The following is a 21,695-nucleotide window of genomic DNA, read 5'->3' as shown; positions in this document are numbered from 1 at the left end:
GCCACAGGCCGTCTGTCGCTGATAAATCATATCATCTACTTAATATCTAAATGCTACCTATAATATCTGTATGGGAAGATACGTAAAGCTAATCAATCACTTCAGAAATATGGAGGGAGCGGAGGAGTTGCACGTGGTTGCCCAGAGAGTGAGAGGGTGACGGGGGACTCGGGGGCACCGGCACAGATTTTCATCATCAGCTTCTCGGCACTATTTTTCTTGTTTTCATAAAATATAATTGTAGAAGACACCAAGGGCCTATTTCAGGGGTGGAGAGTGTCTGGCCCTGCCAAGGCATTCGGAGTGAGGTCGTTCAATGTGTGACCAAATATAGCAGCTAGTTTTTAAGCTGATAATTTTGCATGGCCCTTGAATGATGTTATAAACATCCAAATGGCCCTGGCAGAACAAGGTTCCCCACCCTGGGCCCGATTTCTCCCACCTGCTTCAGTCTCTGTCTCGTCTTCTCTCCTCCTCGCTGCCCTTCCTCCCAGGGCACACCTCCGCCCGAGCTGCGCCATCCAGCATCACTCCTCTCTGCACGTCCCTTTCCTTCCTCCCCTCCAAGTCCTCCCTTTAAGCCCAAGTTTAGGTGTCTCCACCCAAAATGTATAAAGAAAAAAATACTTCCTTTAGCCCTACACCCTCAGTGAATTAGTCAGCAAAGTACCTTAAAATAGCGAAGTCCAGGCCCTAAAACTGGCCCTTTTTTTCTTCTCCCCACCAAGCCCTTCTAACCAACTGTCTCTCTCTGAAATCCACCATCATTTTCCTGGTCTCTCATCCAGGCACTCAGACTCATACTCTCCTCCTCCCTCTCCCCCGCTCTCCTCTCCTCTCCTCTTTTCTCTCTCTCTCACACACACACACTGATCTGTTGCTAAGTCCAGCTGACTCTAATTCTGAAATATTTTGGCTCCTTCCCCCATACCTTTTGCACAATGCCCTTTAGAAAGCATTCTAGTATCTTTTCCCTGCTCAAAACTCTTCAGCTGTTTCCCACTGCTCATCAAGTCAGATCTTCTTTGCCTGGCATCCCGAGCCCCCACCACCCGCCCCTCTCCTGCAGGCGCCAGTACCTCAGTGGTGCCCGGCTCTTACCTGAGCTTTGTTCCTGCTATTTTTTCTCACTTCCTAAATGGCCTCTTCTGGCTCCCTCACTGAGAGAAACCCACTCACCCCTGAAGTTGCAGCTCAGATACCACCTCCTCCCTGAAGCCATCCTGGATCTGCCCAGTAGGACTTGAACAATCCTGTCTCTAACCATGAAGCTCTCTGGGCCTCTGGGGCAGCGATCACCAACCTCGGACCATCCGCGGACACTGGTGGTCCGTGAAGTCCGAAAGGTTGGTGACTGCTGCTCTTTCAGTTTCTTACCTGGCCTCTTGCCAGGCGATGAGCACTTGAGGACACATTTTAATGATCTTCCATCCCCACTGCCTGGCACGAGTAATGGGTGAATGACAGGAGGCTGGAAGGATGGCACGTGCTATGGACCACACCCAAATTCCTGCCAGCCGTTAAAGTGGCACCCTCATTTTGCCAACAGCTGCCCCTCTGGGGTCCTGTTAGGTGACACTGGTATGCAGAGACAGCGACAGTTCTTTCATAGTCATCCCTCCCTCAACACCCAGACCCATCATACTGAGGGAAGGCAGAGGGAAAAGAATGAACATTCTGCTTGAGCCAAATATCCTCCTCTGATCTCCTTGGGGTCCTTCCACACACACACACACACACACACTGTCGCATCCCAGCAAAGAACAAGGAAGCTGCCCCCGGAGGGACGGAGCCCAGCCCGGCCCCTCCAGCCCACACTCGGCCCGGCCCCCGTGGCTCCTGATGCACACGCTGACTGCAAACTCGACACAGACCAGACAGCGTTTTGCTCGCTCCAGAAAGATACCTCTGGCAGTCGGGCTTTCTGAGCTGAGCATATGTTTCTCATTCAGACAGCGACCATCTGAGCTGAGTTCATGAGAGCCAAGTGTTGCTGCCCGCGTGTTCGTGCGTGAGGCGTGGTAAGCAATGGGTCAGCCCCACGGGTGCTGGCTCTTGTTCCGGGAACCTGCCCCCGGGGCACCGTCCTGAGCCAGGCAGGACACAGCCTCCCCCATGGATGGACTTGGTAATAAAAGCCACTCCCTCTCCTTAAAAGTCCCTACTAAAAGCCAGTTTCAACTTTACTACAACAAAGACCTGCCTTTAAAAACTCCCCAAAATCCATGAGGCTGGTGTGCTAAGAACACGTGTCTTCCAGCCGATTAATGCGGGTTGTCTCCTCCTGCAGCCGCTTGGGAGCCCCGGAGGCAGGCTGGCTGCAATGTGAGTCTCAGCTGCAGAAGTTAAGGCTCCTTAGCATGTCCCTGGCACGTTCGCCGTGTCTTCGCACAGAACATGAGGCTGTGGGTCGGGCCCTGGCCTCAGACGTCGGCATCTGTGTTCGAGGCCTGGCTGTGGGAGAGCCACTGAAACCCCCTGAGCTATGCCCTCTTCCACGACACAGGCCAACCCTGGGTGGGTGGGGGCGCGCTCCCTAATTGCAAAACACTGTGCACGCGGGAAGTGCAATTCACCAGAGGTCTGGTCCGGGCGACAGACCCGCCTGCGTCCGGGGGATGTGTCTGCAGAACAAATGCTGCAACTATGGAAGTGTTGTCAAGATGTCAATCAAGACTTCTGGCTAAAAAATCCACCAAAATGCTGACACGAGGCCGCTAACTGGATGGACGCAGGATGTCCTCAGAGCCGATTACCACACCGAGCAGCAGAAGCTCGGTTTCTGGGAACAGCCCACGCCGCCACCGCCAGGAAGTCCCCAGGGTGGCTCCCGCGCTGACCGCACAGAGTGGCCAGGGGAGGGGCCTCCTGAGGAAACAGCCCCTGGTTTCCCTGCAGGAGGGCGAGGCGAGAGCAGGCCGGAAGCGCGCCCCCTAAAGGGTGGGCGGGGAGGTACAGGAGAGGCTGAGGAGACCATCTACAGAGCCTGCTCCGTCCCTGTTCCGTCCCGACAACACAGGGAGGGAGAAGGGTCTTCACTGAAGGGCTCTGCTCTGAGCACACGGGGTGGGGGTGGGAGGGGAGAGGAACGCCCCGGCCGGCACAAGGGAGCTCTGGCTGGTTATGTCATGGCAGGGCCCACGCCGAGTCTCCTCGCGAGGCCGAGCCCTGGGCTGGCCGTGACCACACGGAACCCGCGGAATCGGGGTGAACAGAGAAACCGGGTCCACGTCTCTGAAGAGCACAGCACTGATGATGCAGCTGCGGTTGGTGTTGAAAGGGCGGCGATGCCCTTGAAGTGGGAAGTATTCACTCTGAGTCTCAGAGAAGGGCCTCGCCTGCGAGCGTCGGCATCGCTTGGGAGTTTCTCTTGTGGCGGAAACCCACAGGCTGGTTCTAAGGTCTCTGTGGAAAGGCGGAGAGGACCCCACCACCTGACTCATGAAGCTGCAGCGATCAAGGCATGAGGAGGGACAGATCGGTGACGAATGCGGAACCAGTCACCCTTCTGCTGGTGGCAGGTGTCACGTCGGGTTTTATTCTCTCCCCTCGCCTCCCTCCGGCTGTGCCTCCCTTCCTGGCACAGCCTGTCCTGGGCAGGTGGCTCCTGCTGCCTCTGAGGGCCCTCCCCCTTCCGGGACCAGAGCTGGGGAGGGGTTTATTGTTTTCATCACAAACTTCGCTACAAATTCCTGGGTCTCCCCTCATCCCGATGGAACAGGAATCTCCAGAGTGCGCCCAGGATTCTCGGTTAAAGCTCCCGGAGGGTTTTGCATGCAGCTGTGGGAGAGCTCAGTCCGCAGACACTGCGCTTCTAAACGCAGGTGACGATGGGGAAAGGCAGCTGCTATTATACCAACTAAAGAGCACTGCAAAGTCAGATGCCCTTGCCCTGGGCTCTGTGGGTTGGAGCGTCATCCGGGACATCAAAAGGTCTCGGGTTCGATCCCCAGTCGGGGTGTGTATGGGAGGCAACCGATGGATGTTTCTCTCCCATCACCGTTTCTTTCTCTCTTTCTCCCTTCCTCTCTCTCTCTAAAATCAATTTAAAAAAACACATATCCTTGGATGAGGATTAAGCAAACAAACAAAAACAGATGCCTGCAGGGTCCAAGGCTGTGTGTTGTCTGGAGTCAGTATGGTCTGAGGGCATGTTGTGTACTTAGCCTTTCTATGTTCATCGCACTCCAGGCCCACCACGCGGCTCACACCGACCTGGTCCCCTGGTCCCTCACCAGCATCAGGCCACTCTCCAGGCCGGGCTCCATGGCTGGATCGTTACAGTGGGGCCTTGACTTACGAGTTTAATTCATTCCGTGACGGAGCTCGTAACTCAAATTACTCACATGTCAAATCTTAAAGTGAACGAGTGAGACACGTGATGCTGGGCTGATGTGGCGTTCACTGTGACGTTCGCTGCGCCAACTAGCGGTGGGGTATCTGAAGCTGGCTCGTAACCGAATGTTAGCTCGCAATTCAAAGCAAAAAATCGGCCGAGAGACGGCTCGTATCTCGAAAAACTCATTAGTCGGGACACTTGTAAGTCAAGGCCCCACTGTATTTGAAAAACCCATGCTTTTTCATTCTTACAGCACATCTTAAATTAAGCAACTTGATATTGATGGGCTTCTTGACGCTGAACACTCCTAAGTGAAACGTGGTTAATGTAACCGAAGTGGTATGAGAAGTTCCCCTGAGACGCGAGAAGACAGAGTGGGCGATTGGAAAGGGAAGTAATGCTGTGGCCACTAGAGGATGTTGAAACAATATTGTGGCATCTACTCAGCCGTTCCCTTCCTGGAACCGTGACGTCGGGAAAGAGAGCTTCCTTGATGCACAGAAATGCTCGTCTGCCCACCATCTGTGCTCGGTGAAGACCCAGGTTTCTCAACCCCAGGAAGTCCCCTTGTCTCCCAACTGTAAGGGGAATAGCACAGCCGCTGGAGTCAGCCGGGCTCAGCGTCTCCCGCAGACAGAAGGCTGGGCGTGCAGGCCGGCCGGCTGCAGCCAGTCTGGGGTTGAGGATGCCTGCAGTGCTGGCCAGGGGGGTCCTGGGCCCAGGCAGGAAATAGACTCTGCCTTCCACCCTCGACTGGAGACTGGCTTCAGTGAAGCTGAAACTGGGCAACTTGGGGACCAGGTGCCACTAAAGGAAAGGGAGAGGGTGCTGGTGAGAAGGTGTGAAGGGCCAGGGCCCACGCCTGTCTGTGGAAACGGGAGTGAGTGTGTCCAGGCAGAGGGCCCAACCCCTCCAGCTCCGGGGGACAGAAGAGCAAAGGATGAGAACCCTCCTTGTCCTTCAGAACCTAACCTTTCCCTGAGTGCCAAGCCTCTAATGCAGTGGTTCTCAACCTTCTGGCCCTTTAAATACAGTTCCTCATGTTGTGACCCAACCATAAAATTATTTTCGTTGTTACTTCATAACTGTCATGTTGCAACTGTTATGAATCGTAATGTAAATATCTGATATGCAGGATGGTCTTAGGCGACCCCTGTGGAAGGGTCGTTCGACCGCCAAAGGGGTCTCGACCCAAAGTGGTTCCATTGAGAACCGCTGCAATGGAAGTATCAAACGAACGTGAATTCTGAATGCTAGGGAGGGGCGATTACTAGGCTTTTTACTTCCTACTGGGTCCACAATTTACCAAAGAAGAACATGAAAGGGAAAGAAGGAGGGAGCGATGCCCTGCCTGTCGAGAGCTTTCTGCAGAGCAGCCCGCAGCCTGACACCCAGAGCTCTCCTCCCACACCCGCTGTGTGGACAGGCCCACTCAATCCTCGGAGGCTGAAGGGAAAGGGAGAGAAGTTTGGCCAGGCATTGACTGCCCATCCATTAGAGGGGACGGAGGGTTAAAATATGGGTAATATTTATTATGTGATCACCAAGGGCTAATTAATACACCACCACTCAGGAGTGTTAATCCTCAGAACAACTTTCTGAGGTATTATCATCATTTCCAATTAATAGATGCAGAAAGTTAGGCACTAGGCAGATAAATAACTTGCCCAAAGTTACGGAGAAAGTATAGCTTTAGATGGGACTGCAAACTGCTTCCTGGCTCAAAATCCTCTGATAGCTTCTCATTGTACTCAAAACCCAAATCCTTCACCACAGCCTATAAAATCCTGCACACTCTGCTTCCTACCCCCTCTTCGGCCTCCCTGTCTACAACCTTCCCCCTTGCTCACAGACTTGATCAAACTGGCGTTCTGAGTGTCCAAAGCTGGCATTCATTCCTGCCTGAGGGTCTCTGAACATGCTGTTCCTGCTCCCAGGAGCACTTGTCCCACAGATCTCTGCAGGGCTAGCCCCTCACTTTATTCATAGATCTGCTCAAAAGCTATCTCCACTGTGCAGCCCTCCCTGACCACTCACTTAAAATATACTGTCCCCCACCCTAGCCAGTTTGGTTCCGTGGATAGAGAGTCAGCCTGTGGACTGAAGGGTCCAGGTTTGATTCCGGTCAAGGGCACGTGCCCGGGTTACGGGCTCGATCCCCAGTGTGGGGCATGCAGGAGGCAGCCGATCAATGATTCTCTCTCATCATTGATGTTTCTATCTCTCTCTCCCTCTCCCCCATCCTCTCTAAAATCAAAAATATATTTTAAAAATAAACTAAAAAAAATATATTGTCCCCCAATCTCTATTGCCTTACTCCGTTCAATCTTTCCTCACACACGGATTACTAGCTGAAATCACATCTTTATTTGCTTGGCTGTGCATTGTCTGTCTTCCCAACTACAGTGTAAGATCCCTCAGTGCTGAATCTTCAGCATCAGGACACGACTCAGAAAATATTTGTTGAATGTGTAGGGGGGCCGCTGCGCTGAAGGTGAGACAGTGAGGAAAATACAGTGATTCTTCACCTTTTGAAGGTTAGGCACCTGCCCAAGTCCTAGATGAAAGTCATGCACCTTGTGTCCCATAAAATAGCCAAACATCTGCACTAGCAGGAGAGATAGGAAAGATACTCGGATATATTTGAACATCAGCTGGAGCCCCTCTGCCCGCCCCCCACTGACTGCCTCCTGGATACTTCAGCCCCCCATAGGGATGCTTCTGAAGAAAAGAACGAGACCTGTGAGGAGGGCAGTGGACTGAGAGGGAACTGTCTGCATCCGGGACCAGCAATCTGGTCGCTGGCCACTGCATACACTACATTATGCATTCTCACCCCTGGCCCTTGGCTCCCAGTGGAGGTATGAGGACTGACATTCATGTTCCCTGCCTCCTGACAAATACAAGCCACATCTCCCTTCAAAAGCTAACTTGCTTTGACCAACAGAATGTGCAGAAGTGACACCATACCAGCTCTGGGCCCAGCCTGGAAGAGGCCCAGCAGCTTCCGCCTTCCCTTATGGCCAGTTGCCGTGTAATAAATCTGACTATCTTGAGACCATCCTACTGCGATGAAGCCCAAGTTAGCCACACGGAGAGAGAGAGAGAGGATGGTCAATGGAGGAATCCTGTGGTACTGACACGTGACTGAAGTCTTCCTGGACCTTCCAACCCAGACAGGCCAATGCCAGCTGACTGCAGCCTAGTGAATAGCTCAAGTCGACACCAAGTGGAGCAGAAGAACCGCCAAGCCAAGCCCTGCCTGAGTTCCTAACTTGCAGAATAATGGAGAACAACACATCTTTGTTGTAGGTTGTTACATGGTGATAAGTGATTCATTCGCACCAACTCTTCACCAGGTATGCCCCCCATTCTCCTTCTTTTCTGATTCCTACACATCCCTCAATTATTAGCCCCAGTAACACTTCCTTCCAGAAGTTTCTCTCATCACTCTAGCTCACTCCTCAGCCTCTGAATTCTCAATCTTGGACACTCAGCTCAGGTGCTCTCTCCTCTGAGAAGCCTCCTCAACTTCCTCAGCAGCCGTGGGTGCTACTCTCCAAGCCCAGTGCACCCATGAACATGGCATTCCCATAACCAACCCTGTCTGTTTGCTTCCCCTCAGACTATCACTGTCACATACATAGTCATCCACATACCCCACACACATAGCTCATTACCGACCACACAGTAAGGGTTCAATAAAATCCTATGAACTAAAAACCCCTACACCACCCACTGGACCTGGACATACGGTCTCATTCAGGTCTCTGCAGACCTGTGTGTCTTCACCACTATGACCGACAATGCCTTGCAGGTGAAGACTGTGGTACTCATCTGTATCCCCCACAGAGCCTCGCACATAGTAGGAGCACAATACATGTTCTGTTGACATTTTACTAGCCAATGTAACTTACACTGTGATCCTAATGCACCCCTGGATCTCTGATACTCAGGTCACAGATATCCCAGCCCTGGAGGCTACACGAGGGCGGATGAAGCTCTGCTTGGTTCTTTGGGGCTCTTTGAAATGCCCGGAAGTCCATGCATTCCACATTCACAACACTGAGTTCATCGCAAAAGGATAATCTTTTGGAAGCCACACCTCCAACTCCTATTTCAACAAACGTGAAAGAGTCCACAGAGCGTCCCACACTGCCTGGGAGCTGCAAATCAACTGGAAATACCTGGTTCAATAAGTTACTATAAAGCACTGTCCAGACAGCACTGTCACCACAAGGGACAATCATTCTATGAACACACACAGTCTTGTGACCGTCACTCAACATTCCAGAGATACAGGAGCTTCGTGGGCCTGGGGAGGAGGCGGAGGGTTATAAATAGTGTGGTGTGGTGGGCCCAACACTGGGGCAGAGGCCAGCTTCCTGCTCCTGGTTAACATGGGTACCTTCTTATCTACAAACCCCTTATCCCTGACTACCTCGGTCCTTTCCCCATGCCTCCTGAGGACCTGGCCCTGGCTCTCCCCAGGCAGGCCAGGGCTCATCTACCGCTCATGCTCCAGCCGCCCCCTCCTCGCATTTTATGTCTCAGCTGGGACCTGATCATAAAATCTTAGAGGCTCACACCAGGCCATGAAATTCCTTTGTCACCTGGAGCTGGGCAAGGTAGAGAAGGTGATAAACGCCCAAAGACGAGGAGAGAAAAAAAGGAAAACAGGGAGAGGACAGGTCAGGAAGTGGTGGTGGGGGGAGTCCTTCTGTCCAGCTGGCTCAGTAAGTCGACGTTCAACTCTGGGAGACACAAAGGAAATGTGTGCTGGACCGGAAGACAACAGTTCTTGGATGCAGCCCACACAGGTGCTTGAATGCTACAGTGATGTCAAATTCCTTTAAAAGCTCCTAAATACGTGTTCTGAATGTTGGTATTTATGTCATCGCTACCCAGCACCAAGTGATTCACAAACCGGCACCAATCTATGAAGCACACTTCGAGTAGCGCTGATCTAATTAATTCCACAAACTGTCTAAAATCTAACACAATGCATGTTGCAAACACACACAAGAATGATATTGTAAAGGTCAACTTACCTGCTGGTGGCTGAAACTTGATCAGATCTTGCAAGTCAGTAGAAATCTGGAAAACGTGGCTGTAGAACTGCTGCACAGAATTCTTCAGGCCAGAAATGTCTCGGGAATGTGATCGGAGGGTCCCGTTCATCTGCCTGACACAACTCCACAGGCCGCTGACATGCTTGTTGAGCCCTTCCTTGATCCGCTGAAGACTTCCTGAGATGGAGTCCAGTTTGCTGCAAGTTTTCTCCATCTGAGACACCCTGTGCTCAACCACCGAGACCTCCCTCTGGACCCCGTGCGTATTGTCCTTACAAGTGTCTAGCTCAGCGAGCACCTGGCTCTGCAGCCTCTGCCATCTCTCCTCCAGCTGGCTGCAGCAAGGCGCCTCGGTGTCCTGGGGAGTCGGGAGGGGCTCCACCGTCCTTTCTCGCTCGCCCCCCTTAGGAAACCCATCCACTCCAGCGTTTTTACCTTCCCTACACTTGCTCAGCTCATTCTGAAGATGATTCATATAATCTTCTGTGTGGTTTAGTTGAGAATACAGAAAACTAAAATCCTGTTGAAGTTTCTGGATGCTACGTTCAGTTTCTTGAAATTTCCTATGCATCGTGTCATTCAGAGACTTCAAAAGGCTCGAACTATCACCCACTGTGTGGTCTTCTCCATTTGGAAAAGTATCTTCTATCCCATGAAGCGCTCCCTGCAGGCAAATATCCTCAACAACTTGAACTTTCTTCTTCAAGTGGTTTAATTCCACCATGACCTGGTCATGCCCAGCCCCTGACCCGCCTGGGCGGGCTGATGCTGGGGGAGTGGGTTCTGCATCAGTGTTGTTGGTCATCTCCAGGAGCAGGCTCCCCAGACGCTCTTCCAGAGACTGTATTTTCTGGTCAAGAAGTTGCTTCAGGTCATCTACCTCTCCATTAATGGTCCCCCGGAGCGTTTCTTCAATGTAAAAGCAATGTTCTTCCGCATTCTTCTCTGTCACATTGATCCTTGCATCTAATTCGTTCCATCTTGCATCAAAGTCCATATCTGGCTCTGGAACTTGGAGCCGGTGGTCAAACTCATTGTCCAGCCGCCCATTTAGCATTCTGGTGGCTTCAGCAACTCTTTCAATTTTCTGGTCTAACACCTTGATCTGTTGCCCAAAGTCACCAGTCTTTTCACCATCACAGCAATTGGACCGGGCTGAAGGATCTTGCAGCCGGGCTCGAAGGTCATTTATTTCTTTTTTCAGGTTTGTTTCCTTCTCTCCTATAAGCTCAATCACTCCCAGATAGCTGCTCCCATAGTCATCACACTGCTGCTGAACACCAATCAGCTTGTACTCACAGGAGTTCTTCAGATCGGCCAGCTTTCTGTCCATTCCCTCCATGAGCTCCTCTCTCAGGGTTTCAATCTTACTGTCAACATAGGCTTGGTAGAGTTCATTGGTTGTCATGGTCACCGTAGGGCCCTGGGCAGCCTCCTGGAGCTGTTTCAGCTGCCCTTCATAACCCTTCACTTTCCCGTCCAGCTCTTCCAGCTTGTCACTCTTGGTCTTCAGAGCATCCTTGACTTCAGCCAATTCGGATTTGATGTCCTTCATGCCAGATTCCGTTTTGTTGAGGTCACCAGGAAGCTGGACCGTTTCAGTGTCTCTACCAACAGCACTGTCAGGCACTGGCTGGGGGTGCAGGTTATTGAGCCACGACGCCAGCATTTTGCTGGCATCGTCCTGAATGGTATGTTTGATGTTTTCATTCACTCCAGCGATGGAAGACTGGAGATCAAGAACTGTCCTTGTGAGCCGGAGAACCTTCTCCTCAAGCACCTGGATTTTCTTATCCTGAAGTTCTTGGGGACCCAGTTTTGGATCTGCTGCCCGACTTGGTTCCGATGCACGAGTTGGTGACAAAGTCTTCTTGGGCTCTGAGACTTGGCTTGGTTCATTGTCTGTTACAAAGAAAGAGTTGGATATGACTCAACTTTTACCTTGTTTCTGCAAAGACAATAACCAGGGTACTTACAGAATACACTTAAGCCTTCACTCCCACATCCACTCTCACCACAGGTAATTCGAGTGGAAAAGACTATGGGCTTTCAGTCAAACAGATCTCCACCTTCAGTCTGCCTCTGCAGTTTACTGTCTGCCCTCAAACATGTGAATTAACTTCTGTGAACTCTGATCCCCTCATCCATGGAGTGGAGGTACCATCTTCCCTCCTAAGGTGTAAGAGAATATGTACATGGCACATGATACTCAATGGTCTCTTTCACCCTGAAGGGAAATATTCTTTATCTACTTTATCATACAAAAATATCATCCTCCACACTAGTGACCTGCAGACACACCCCAGTGGTTGACTGCCTACTGTAAGACCATAAGAAGCCACTTTATCAAGATCCACCCATTAGCTGTTGGGTGGTATATTATTCAAGCAGCAAGTTGCTGTCCATGTAACTCCTAAATGTTCTTTTACTTTTATTAGCATCCCTCTGCTAAGAGAGTCTCAGAGACATTGTTTAGCGCTGTTATGCAGTTGGGGAAACTAACAGCAAAAGAGAGATAAAGCAACTGATTCTCTTGGCATCTCCTAATAAAGGAGCCATTTGGCCATATTTAGGAAGGCTCACTAAGTCAAAGAATACAAACTTTGAATTTTTAATAATCCTACCTTGAGAAATATAACCTCAAGGAAATAGTACAAGAGAAAGAAAAAATATTATAAAGATGATTGTGATGAGTCATAAAGTAAAAGTAAACTGATAGGTATAGAGAAAGATAAACTAAAAGGAGATGATCAAAACCGGAGGCACTGGAAATTAGAAGAAAATTGAACAATGCTTTCAAATCTAAAGGAAAATTATTTCAACCTGGAATTCTGAAACTAGAATAAAAATATTTTTAGACTATAAAATATCAGAAAGTTTCTCTCTTGTGCAATCTTCTCATGAGACTGCCAGAAGATGTGCTCTACCAAAGCGAGGGAGTGGACTGAGAAGGAGCAAGCGGGTCCAGGAAACACAGAATGGACAGGAGAGGCCAGTTCAGGTCGCAGGCAGCAGCTGGGAACAGAGAGGGTGGCAGCCCAGGTCGGGCAGCGAGGGCTCAAGGTGAGATTTCCTGAGGAATACTAGTATGTAACTGAAGTACTGAATGTAATGAGAGACCTTTTAGACAACCAGAAGAGGGTCTGGGTTGAAATAGGGGTAAAAACATAAAAAACCAAGCAACGAAAAATATAAGATCATTATTCACTTTACAGAAATCAGAAAGCTGTATACGCCTGGCCAGTGTTGCTTAGTGGTTGAGTGTCGACCTATGAACCAGGAGGTCATGGTTCGATTCCCAGTCAGGTCACATGCCCCAGTGGGGGCAGCCAATCAATGATTCTCTCTCATCATTGATGTTTCCATCTCTCTCTCCCTCTCCCTTCCTCTCTGAAATTAACAAATAAAAAATATACTTTTTATAAAGCTGTTTAGGAAAAGCAACAGATTCATAGCATACGACAGCTATAAACATTCTCTACATAGTTACTACAACGTAAACAGTAAACACTGAATACATAAAAACGTGGTCTAACTATATGGAAAAGATGGAGGTATATAGGAGCAGTGTGTTGGCCAGTAGATGAAAGGGAGTCAAATCCTCACCTTCCCTGTGAGAAGTCAATAGCTAGAAAGTAATTTACAAATGGGCACTGGTAGCATTTAAAGTAAGTATCCCTGGGGAGGGAAAGTGCTTTTCCTAATAGTCCTTATAAAGCTCTTCGACTCATTAAACTGCATGTATGTTTACAGGTTGCAAAAATGAAAACTGAACCTAAACAAAACAAAAATAAACTATTATAGTCCAAAATCATGTGTGCCCATCATAGTACCTTCATGAGTTAGTGTAACTACTTGTCTCATGTTTGCCTTCCATGAGGCCAGGGACTGTGTTTGCCATGGTCTTCCCACTTCCCAGGTTACCTAGTGTAGCTACAGAGGCTCAAAAAATATTTGTGGGGAGAATGGATTTTTCTTTCACAACAATGTATATGCTGCCATGGGAAAGAGAGTAATGTTTTATAACAAAATATTGACAGTAGTTATATTTTGGTGATGAGAATATTTGTACTTAAATATTTTCCTATGTTTGCCCTGCTGGTGTGGCTCAGTTGGTTGGTGTGTTGTCCCATACACCAAAAGATTATGGGTTCGAGTCCCAGTCAGGGCACAGATGAGAGGCAACTGATTGATGTTTCTCTCTCTCCCTCTTCCTCTCTCTAAACATATCTTTGGGTGAGTATTTTAAAAAAAAAGCAAAGGTGGACTTTGGTGAAATGATCCTTTCTTTCTTAGCAATTCATTGAGTTTCTGCTACTTCACTTCAAAAAGTTAATTCAGAAACAAATTTAAGAGTAACCTCACTGGATGCTTGTAATGGGGGACTTAGCTTTGCAAATATCTCACCCCAAACAGAATGAGGATGATTCTATATACCTATTTAAAAGAATTTTTTTAACTCCTTTAAATTCGGGTTTATGGGAGCTTATAGATGAAAGTAAACACACACAGAGCGCCAATTGCTTTTGAATCTCTTCTCATCCCTGCCTCAGGCCATACAAGTCTGAAACTCCCAGCATCTCCTACACTGACTTCTAAGGCCTTGGCTTTCACGGTAAGGTGGCCCTAACAAAGCCATTTACTTGCAACAAGTTTGTCTTCCAATGGCTACTGCTTCTGCAAATAAATGTATGTGCTCCCCGTGTCGGCTGCAGGCATAGATTTGCGTTCTTTGAAGACCTCAGAAAGCTCAACAGCGTAGCTCAGCGTGGTGCTGTCTGAAGGAGGGCTGGGAATGCCAGTGGTGCCCGCCCAGCAGAGCACAGGCCAGAAGGTACCTGTGGGTTTCTTCAAGCTGCTCCGAGGCCGGGCGGGCGTGGGACGCAGGGCCTTCCCGGGGTCTCTGGGACCTTCCTGGCAGTCTGCCCCTCGGAAGCCAGGGCAGCACCTCCATTCCAACTGTGTCACCATCTTGTACCTGGTGACGTATCTGGGTCTGAAGTTCACGCGATACCTGCGGAGGAAGAGGTGGCATCTCTTTACTGGCTCCTGTCACAAACCCCCTGGCGCTTCCAGAGTGGACTCGAGGGACGAGGACCCAGGTCACTCAGGGCCCTGCCTGCTTCCTGCCAGTCTCCTCCATCCAGCAGCGACCTCCTGGGGCTCAGCCACATCCTACTGGCCTCCTCCCTCTACATCTTAGGTTCCACCCACCCCCAGCCTAGCACCCCTCCCACGAATGGCTGGGGAAACACAACTTAGCAAAACCTGGCCCCACCATTCCCATTGGGCGTGGCCAGTTTTCACAAACGGAGCTTGTGTTTCACCAACACACTTTGTTCCAGAGTTTGCTATTTTGTGGACAATTTTCAGGTGTCACTCCGTCATTATTTTAAAGATGCATCCCCCGGCCTGGCCGGCATGATTCAGTGATTCAGCGTTGACCTATGAACCAGGAGGCCACGGTTCAATCCTGGTCAGGGCACATGCCCGGGTTGCAGGCTTGGTCCCCAGTGTGGGGCGTGAAGGAGGCAGCTGATCAATGATTCTCTCTCATCATTGATGTTTCTTTCTCTCTTTCTCTCTCTCTCTCTCTCTCTCTCTCTCTCTCTCTCTCTCTCTTCCTCTCTGAAATCAATAAAAATGTGTGTGTGTTTTTTAAAAGAAGCATCCTGGCCCCCTTTCTCCCACAGAACCCAGGCCATGACCTCAGCCCTCTCTCCCTGGCACTAGCAAGATGGCAGGCCTCGAGCTACTCAGGAACTTGTGTTCAGATTTTTTTTAATGCCTTGACTCCTATAGCTAATGGGAGAAACAGGAAGCAGGATTAGAACCATTCAAAAGTCCCCATAGAAAGTGCGCGTCCCCCGATGCACCCCTGATGCACGTGCGCATCACACAGACCCTGTGACGAGCTGTGAGGTCTCCACGCCCGGCCGGGGCCGAGGCCCGACGTGGCCCAGGGGACGGCTCCGGGCGCGGCTCCCCAGGGCCCGGCAACCGCTCAGATGCGAGCGGCTCCTTCGTTTACCCCGGCCGCTACCTCTGGCTCGGAACCATGGCTCTTGAACCTCGTCCCGTTCTCTTCACGTTCAGCACCAGCACTCGCAGCTGGTCATGTTTCTAGGGCCAATTCCCAGAAAGAAAGAGTCTTTGTCTCACTTCCCAGGGTTGCTGCGTGCTGCTCGGGTGGGGCTCGGGTCGCCCAGCTGCCCGGTGGCCTGCGGCCCTCTGCCAGCCAAGCGACCCCGCCTGGGGCAGCAGCCTTGCGGCAGGTGCTGTTCAGGGTTATGCTCCCGAGAGACTTTTAACTCCTGCATGTCATGGGCTCAGCACCTTCCTGGACGGTCAAAACCGTGGCACCCAGAGCCTGGAATGTAAGGTTCTCCACCACCAGCCAGGCGGGCGGAACCCCCGGGGGCACGGCCCAGCACCTTCCATGGTCCCTGTTCCACCTGGTGGTTTGGGGCCCGAGAATCACTGTGAGCACCTGTGAGCAGCTGCTGACGCCTGCGTCTCACCTCAGTGCTGGCCGACTTGGCCTGTGGGGGCTGGTGTGGGGACGGGGAGAAGGTGTGGTGGGAGCCCTTTTCAAGGACAATGAAGAGAAAGCCCAGTAAACAGAAAAGGAGGGCTGCCCAAGGAGGGAGGGGGAAGGGGGGGGAAGCAAGACCTCCTTCCTGGCTCTTCATTCTCTCCCATCCCCGCCCTACCCCCCAGCAAGTCCCCACAATTCAGATTTTCCTCTTTTCACAATGAGAAACAGAGGCTCAGAGAGGCTGTGACTTGCCCAAGTTCCAACGGTCAGGGAGGGCAGGGCTGGATTGAAACCCGTGTTCTCCTCTGCCCCCCCCGCCACCCCGCCCCCGGCTCGCTCCCCCCCCCCCCCCCCCCCACACACACACAGCCTCCTCGGGCAGCAGCCGAGAGCCACTCTAACCGCACCCACCCCGAGATGGTCCGGACTCCGTGAGAAGCAGCCACTGTCCCCACTCGGCAGGCATCCCCTGAGTGTCTAATTCGGCCCAGGTGCACACCGCCCTGGTCCCTACCACCCACCCACCCAAGAATCCTCTGTGTGGCCCTAGAAATGATATTAGAAAACAATTCCACTTCACTGTTTTGCACGCTCCAGGACAGCATAATGCTGGAAAAATGTGCAACCTCAGAAAAACTTGGTTCCTCTGAGCATTTGCGATTGAATGTGAGAATGCGGCTGCTCTTGGGTTTCGCTCATGTGCCAGGAGATGACAGCCCACGTTAAGCCCTTCGGATGAGGCTGCGCAGAGAGAGGCTCCGACGCCCTGGGAGGAGGTCCCACCTCGCACCCCACCCAGGGCCGTACCCTCGCCGCTGAGCCGGGTGAGAAAGTCTGGCTTCCCCACAGGCCGTTCTTCCCGCGGAGGCGGTATTCTTTTGGAACCAGCTCGTAACTTAGGAAGCTCCCTGGAGTCCCGCCTTCCCCTCCACCCTCACACGCACACTCCCACCCTCCCCTCGCTGGCCCGCAGGCAGGGTTCCGGTTTCAGCGATGGAGTTCAGGTGACCGCATCCCTGACAGCTTCAGGTCCAGCAGGGGAGGCGCACCTCCCCCCCCCCTCCACCACCACCCAGGGTGACAGCTGGAAATGATCAGGCAGCCACCTCTAACGTGGGAAAGCACACGTTCCCCCTTCTCTGTGCGCAACCACGTGGACCCCAAGCGGCTTCGGGTCCTCAGAGCTCAGGGTGGGGGGTGAGGGAAGGAGGTAGGGCTGTCCAGCTCCACAGGCTCTCTGGATTTTCCCCACAGAAACGGGGATCCTGCCTCCACAGTAGCCCGCTGGGGGTGTTGCACAGAGGATGGGAGGAACGGATGGGATTCCCATGCCCCCCAGAGCATGGCAGACAATATCCTGGCCAAGGAGCGTTACAGAAAAGCCTGGGCCTTCACCCCTCAGAATCCTCATCTTCATTGGCTTGGGGGCAGGGGGCGCCCAGGAAGCTGTACCTTTCAAAACCTCCCTAAGTGGTTGTCAAGCGCAGCGGCCAGAGTTGAGAAGCAGCCTCAGACCAGAAACGCCTCTGCCCTGAGGCAGCCAGGGCTGGACCACCCGCAGGGAAGTGACTAGAGTGAAAGCAGCCCAAGGGGCCCCTGGGCTGTGAGCACACGGAGATGCTCAATGAATACTTTCTGAACCAGCTCACCCACTGCACCCAGCTGGGCCACCAAACCGAGGGGCTGAGGGACCAACACCCACAGGAGGTGCTGGGAGAGCTGAGGGCTGACCCAGACTGCAGCCTTACCCCCTCCTTCGCCGGTCCCTTGGGAGGCACCAATCCCAGCTGTGGAGCATCCTGGGGGACCCTGGGGACTGCGGCCTGAGCCTGCCCAGACCCCTGCCTCAGCCATGCCCACTCGCACTCTCCTCTCCCTCTGGGACTCTTCTTTGGTGAAACAAGGGTTTTTACCATCTTTACAAGTTCAGCCTCCGTGTGAAAGGCACCAGCCCAGCCCGAGGAAGTGTAGTGAGAAGGAAGGCAGCAAGGAAAGAACTGAAGGAGTGGAAGCAGAGTTCAGGGACCACGCGACCGGAAGGGTCCCTGTGAGAACAGAATGTGACGGAATGTGCCTTCATTTGGCCTCAGCACCACAACAGCTCCTTCCAGGGGCTCGAGGTGAGGCCTCTTCCCGAACATGCTTCCACCCTCACTTGCATTTGCTTGTTCAGCGCCTGTCTTTCCTGCAGGCCGCGAGCCCCACTGGGGCAGGAATACCTGAGGGTGGTGTTCTCCACTAAAATCACAGTGCCTGGCCTATAGTAGGTGCTCAATTAACAATTACTAATCAACTAATAACTGATCAATCAAATAATTAATTAATAATAGGTCTACTTTTGACAAGGTTTTGTGGAGTCCAATGCCCTAATTAAAAATTTCAGAATTATCCTTGGGTCTAACCCTAAGTAGACACGAATTCCTGAGTCTTCCCCAAATCAAACCAAGCTTCAGGGCCTCAGGTCATGATGAACTGGGTCGGAATCACACACCGGGTAACCTTGAACTGTGCTGGCCAATAAGTAGCCATTAACCACGTGTGGCTATTTACATTTAAACTATTTTAAATGGACTAAAATCAAACATTGAGTTCCTCGGTCGCACTAGCCACATTTCGAGTGGTCAGTAGCCCCGAGTGGCTAGTACATCTCCATTGTCGCAGACAGTTTCATCGGCCAGGACAAGCCTAGAGAGCCACAAGGTGGCCACAGGAACACCAACGGCACACGCCTATCTGCTCATCTCCGGGTTTCTATCTCACATCCACCCGCTGTCTTTCTCCTCCCACAGCCTAGAATCGCTGGCAGAACATTTCTCTGAAAAATAACCACACATCCCTGGCAGAAGGACATCTAGACAGCTACTCCACAAGGCCAGAATCTTCGGCCTGCACTCCGGAGTTACCTGAATTTTATTTTAACACCAACCACCACCACTGCACACATCGAGAGCCCAGTGCCCCATTGCAGACACTCATTTGACCGGGATTTCTCCCAAAAACAGATTTTTTTTCTTTTAGTAAACTCTTCTCCTTCTTCCAGTCACTGGCTTGCCCTCAGAAGTCTGGAGCCAACCCTTCTGGCCTCACTCTGCGTGTGTGGCTCTGCACAGCATCGCCCGGGATGGGCCTGAGAGGATGGGAAAGGCCAGGCAGCAGGGGCCTGGAGGGCTCCCGCCCGCCCCCGGGACAAGGAGAAGTCATTCCGTCGCGTTTCAGGATGCTCACAGGGCACACTTGGTTCCTGGCACTCAGCTGCTACGCCAGGTTTTCCATAGAGCAGCAACTAACCCACTTTCTAAAATTGTGGTAAACTACACAGCACATTCCATGTGCCACAGCCATGTGTAAGAGGCCGCTGCATGGAGTCCGTTCCCATTGCTGTGCAGCTGTCACCACCACCCACCTCCATAACTCTCATCATCCCAACTAACACTCTGCACCCATTAAACACAAGCCCCGTCAGCCCTCCCCGAACCCCGCAACCTCCATTCTACTCTCTATCTCCATGACTGTGACCTCTCCAAGCACCTTATACAAGTAGAATCATGTAGTCTTTCTCTTTCGGTGACTGGCTTATTTTATTTAGCATAATGTCCTTGTAGGGAAGGAAAAAAAACTTTTCCTCTACCCACTTAGGTTTGTTCTGGGGCCTATGAATTAAACTGACAAAAGACAGACGAACAAGAGAAAAGATATACAGATTTTACTGATGTTACTAATTTTACATGCAGAGCGGCTTCCCAGAAACGAAGAGAAAAATCCAAAGACGATGTGGTTAAACTTGGACTCATAGACCACTTTAACAAAGGGCAGTACGGTGTAGAGTAGCGGTTGGACAAAGGAAAGGGGCTTTGGGCTTCGAGGGGTGATAAATTGTGGGAAGATGTCTCGGAAATGTATGGGGGAAACTAATGGAAGATAAGGCCTGTTTTAGGAGGTTTGCTTAGGCAGATTTGTGTCAGGGCCAGCTCTGCCTGCAGGGACAAGGTCCCTGCCCTCATTCTGGTGCAAGAGAGGTGGGGAATTTACACTCTGCTTTTGAGTCAGAGAGGGGGGGACCGAGAGTTCGTCTTTGTGTCTGCTGATTCTCAATGCTTTCAGCTCAGAAACATCAATATGGGAAGGCATATCCCGATCCCCTCCATCCTCCAGGTTCGTCCCGATTGTAGCATGTGTCAAAACTGCCTGCCTTTTCGTATGGTGATGCGCTTTTACAAAGTTTGGTCTCCACGGTCCAAGTTAGAATTGACAAACAGTGAACTGATTTTCTAGGAACAAAGTGTGACCAAGAGGTTTCCCCTTGTTCTTTGTTTTTCTATCAATCAGTAAATAAATCCATGAGTTCTTAATTAAAGTAGCTGTTTGCCAAAAGTAAGTGCAGCCAGGCAGTAGAGACGACGAAGTTTGACATTAGAAGTGATTGCGGAACCGCGTGGAAGGAGAGCCGCTCTGACCGGCAGAGGGAATCTGCTGTGTCCTGCTCACACGCAGGCTGCACCGGAGGCTGCACCGATCCGAGGAGGTGGCGCTGGCCGAGGACCCTCCAACGCGCACTTCCCACGGCCTGAAAAGGTCCCCGGGGGTAAAGTGGGGGAACCGAACACAAAAATCAGAATTTTCATCTTCTCTCTTTCTGCTACGCTACACGTTTTTAACCAGACCTCTGAAATCAACAACATAAAAAAATGTAAAATATTTTTCTTGACTTTCTAGGAAAATCCACCTAAGTTTTAAAAGCCAGAATGCTTGGGCCAATATATTTCTGAAATACAGACTGTATCTAGTGGATCTAAACGTCAGACTGATGAGCCCTGACTGAAGTCAGATTACAGCAGAGCTTTGTACGCGCTTCTAAAACAACAGCTCCTACATCGAAGCCATGTGTTCACAACGAAAATGTACACAGAGGAGACTCTGTCCCCGGACAAAGGAGATGTTTGCTGGAGAAACCACAGTTGGAAGCTGCTGGTTTTTCTGTTTCCTCTTGAATTCATTTCCTTATGAATTACTTAGAGCAGCAAGTTAGATTTCACAACCTGAAATCCTCTTTACTTCTACTGATCATGCAGAATAAGTAGAAACTTTCCTCCAGAATTTTCCACAATTTATCACCCCACTAAGGACAGAACAGTCCCGGAGAAAGGTGATTACAGAAAACCACAGTGGCTCAGCTGCAAGGCTCCGTCCAACTCGGCTGTAGCGAGAGTTAAATTTATTATAAGAGCAATCAGGACCTTCGGACAAACTTGCAGTGCTAAAGATGACATCATCTGCAAGTGCAGGGCGTGTCCGGACCATGAAATACAGCTTATGCATCAGTTCCAATGAGGCCACATTCTCAGATTTAACTTCCTCACTTTGGGAGATACATTACAAAACTCAAGTCAATGCCGTGACAGCGGGGAGGAGGGTCCCAGCTAACCGGATGGCTTTCTGGAGGGTGAATAATCCAAGATGAACGATGGACTATGTTCTCCTGAAGAATGCTTTTGGGAAGGGCCATCGCTGTTGCAGGCCATTTCCCCCAAATAAATGCTATACTCCTCCATTTCCCAAACTTATATCATGTGCCCTTATTCCTGGAGTCAGAATGCCAGAAGGCTGTCCTCATCACTCCCCCGTGCTCACACTCCGGGTTCCCACAGTGCGGGCCATGAGAACGTCGGCTGGCCTCAGCCTTTCCCATGATGCTCACCACAAATATGACTTTCTGGGGTTTGGGGATCCAAACCTTTTCAGAGCCATT

General features: G+C 51.1%; 1 protein-coding gene across 1 annotated transcript in view; it reads right to left on the bottom strand.

Annotated features, from left to right (window-relative positions):
• Positions 1–21,695, bottom strand: part of EMILIN2 (elastin microfibril interfacer 2) — a 42,705-nt gene that overhangs the window by 8,487 nt on the left and 12,523 nt on the right. The window contains exons 3-4 of the mRNA XM_081097767.1: positions 14,250–14,425; positions 9,391–11,313 (exon numbers count right to left, since the gene is read on the bottom strand). Coding sequence (XP_080953893.1) covers positions 9,391–11,313; positions 14,250–14,425 — 2,099 coding nt within the window. The remainder of the gene's footprint in view (positions 1–9,390; positions 11,314–14,249; positions 14,426–21,695) is intronic.

Source organism: Myotis nattereri (assembly GCF_964212035.1).
Source record: "Myotis nattereri genome assembly, chromosome: 8".
Classification (NCBI taxonomy): domain Eukaryota; kingdom Metazoa; phylum Chordata; class Mammalia; order Chiroptera; family Vespertilionidae; genus Myotis; species Myotis nattereri.
Note: the sequence above shows the minus strand (reverse complement) of the source record. Positions and strands in the feature narration are given on the sequence as shown.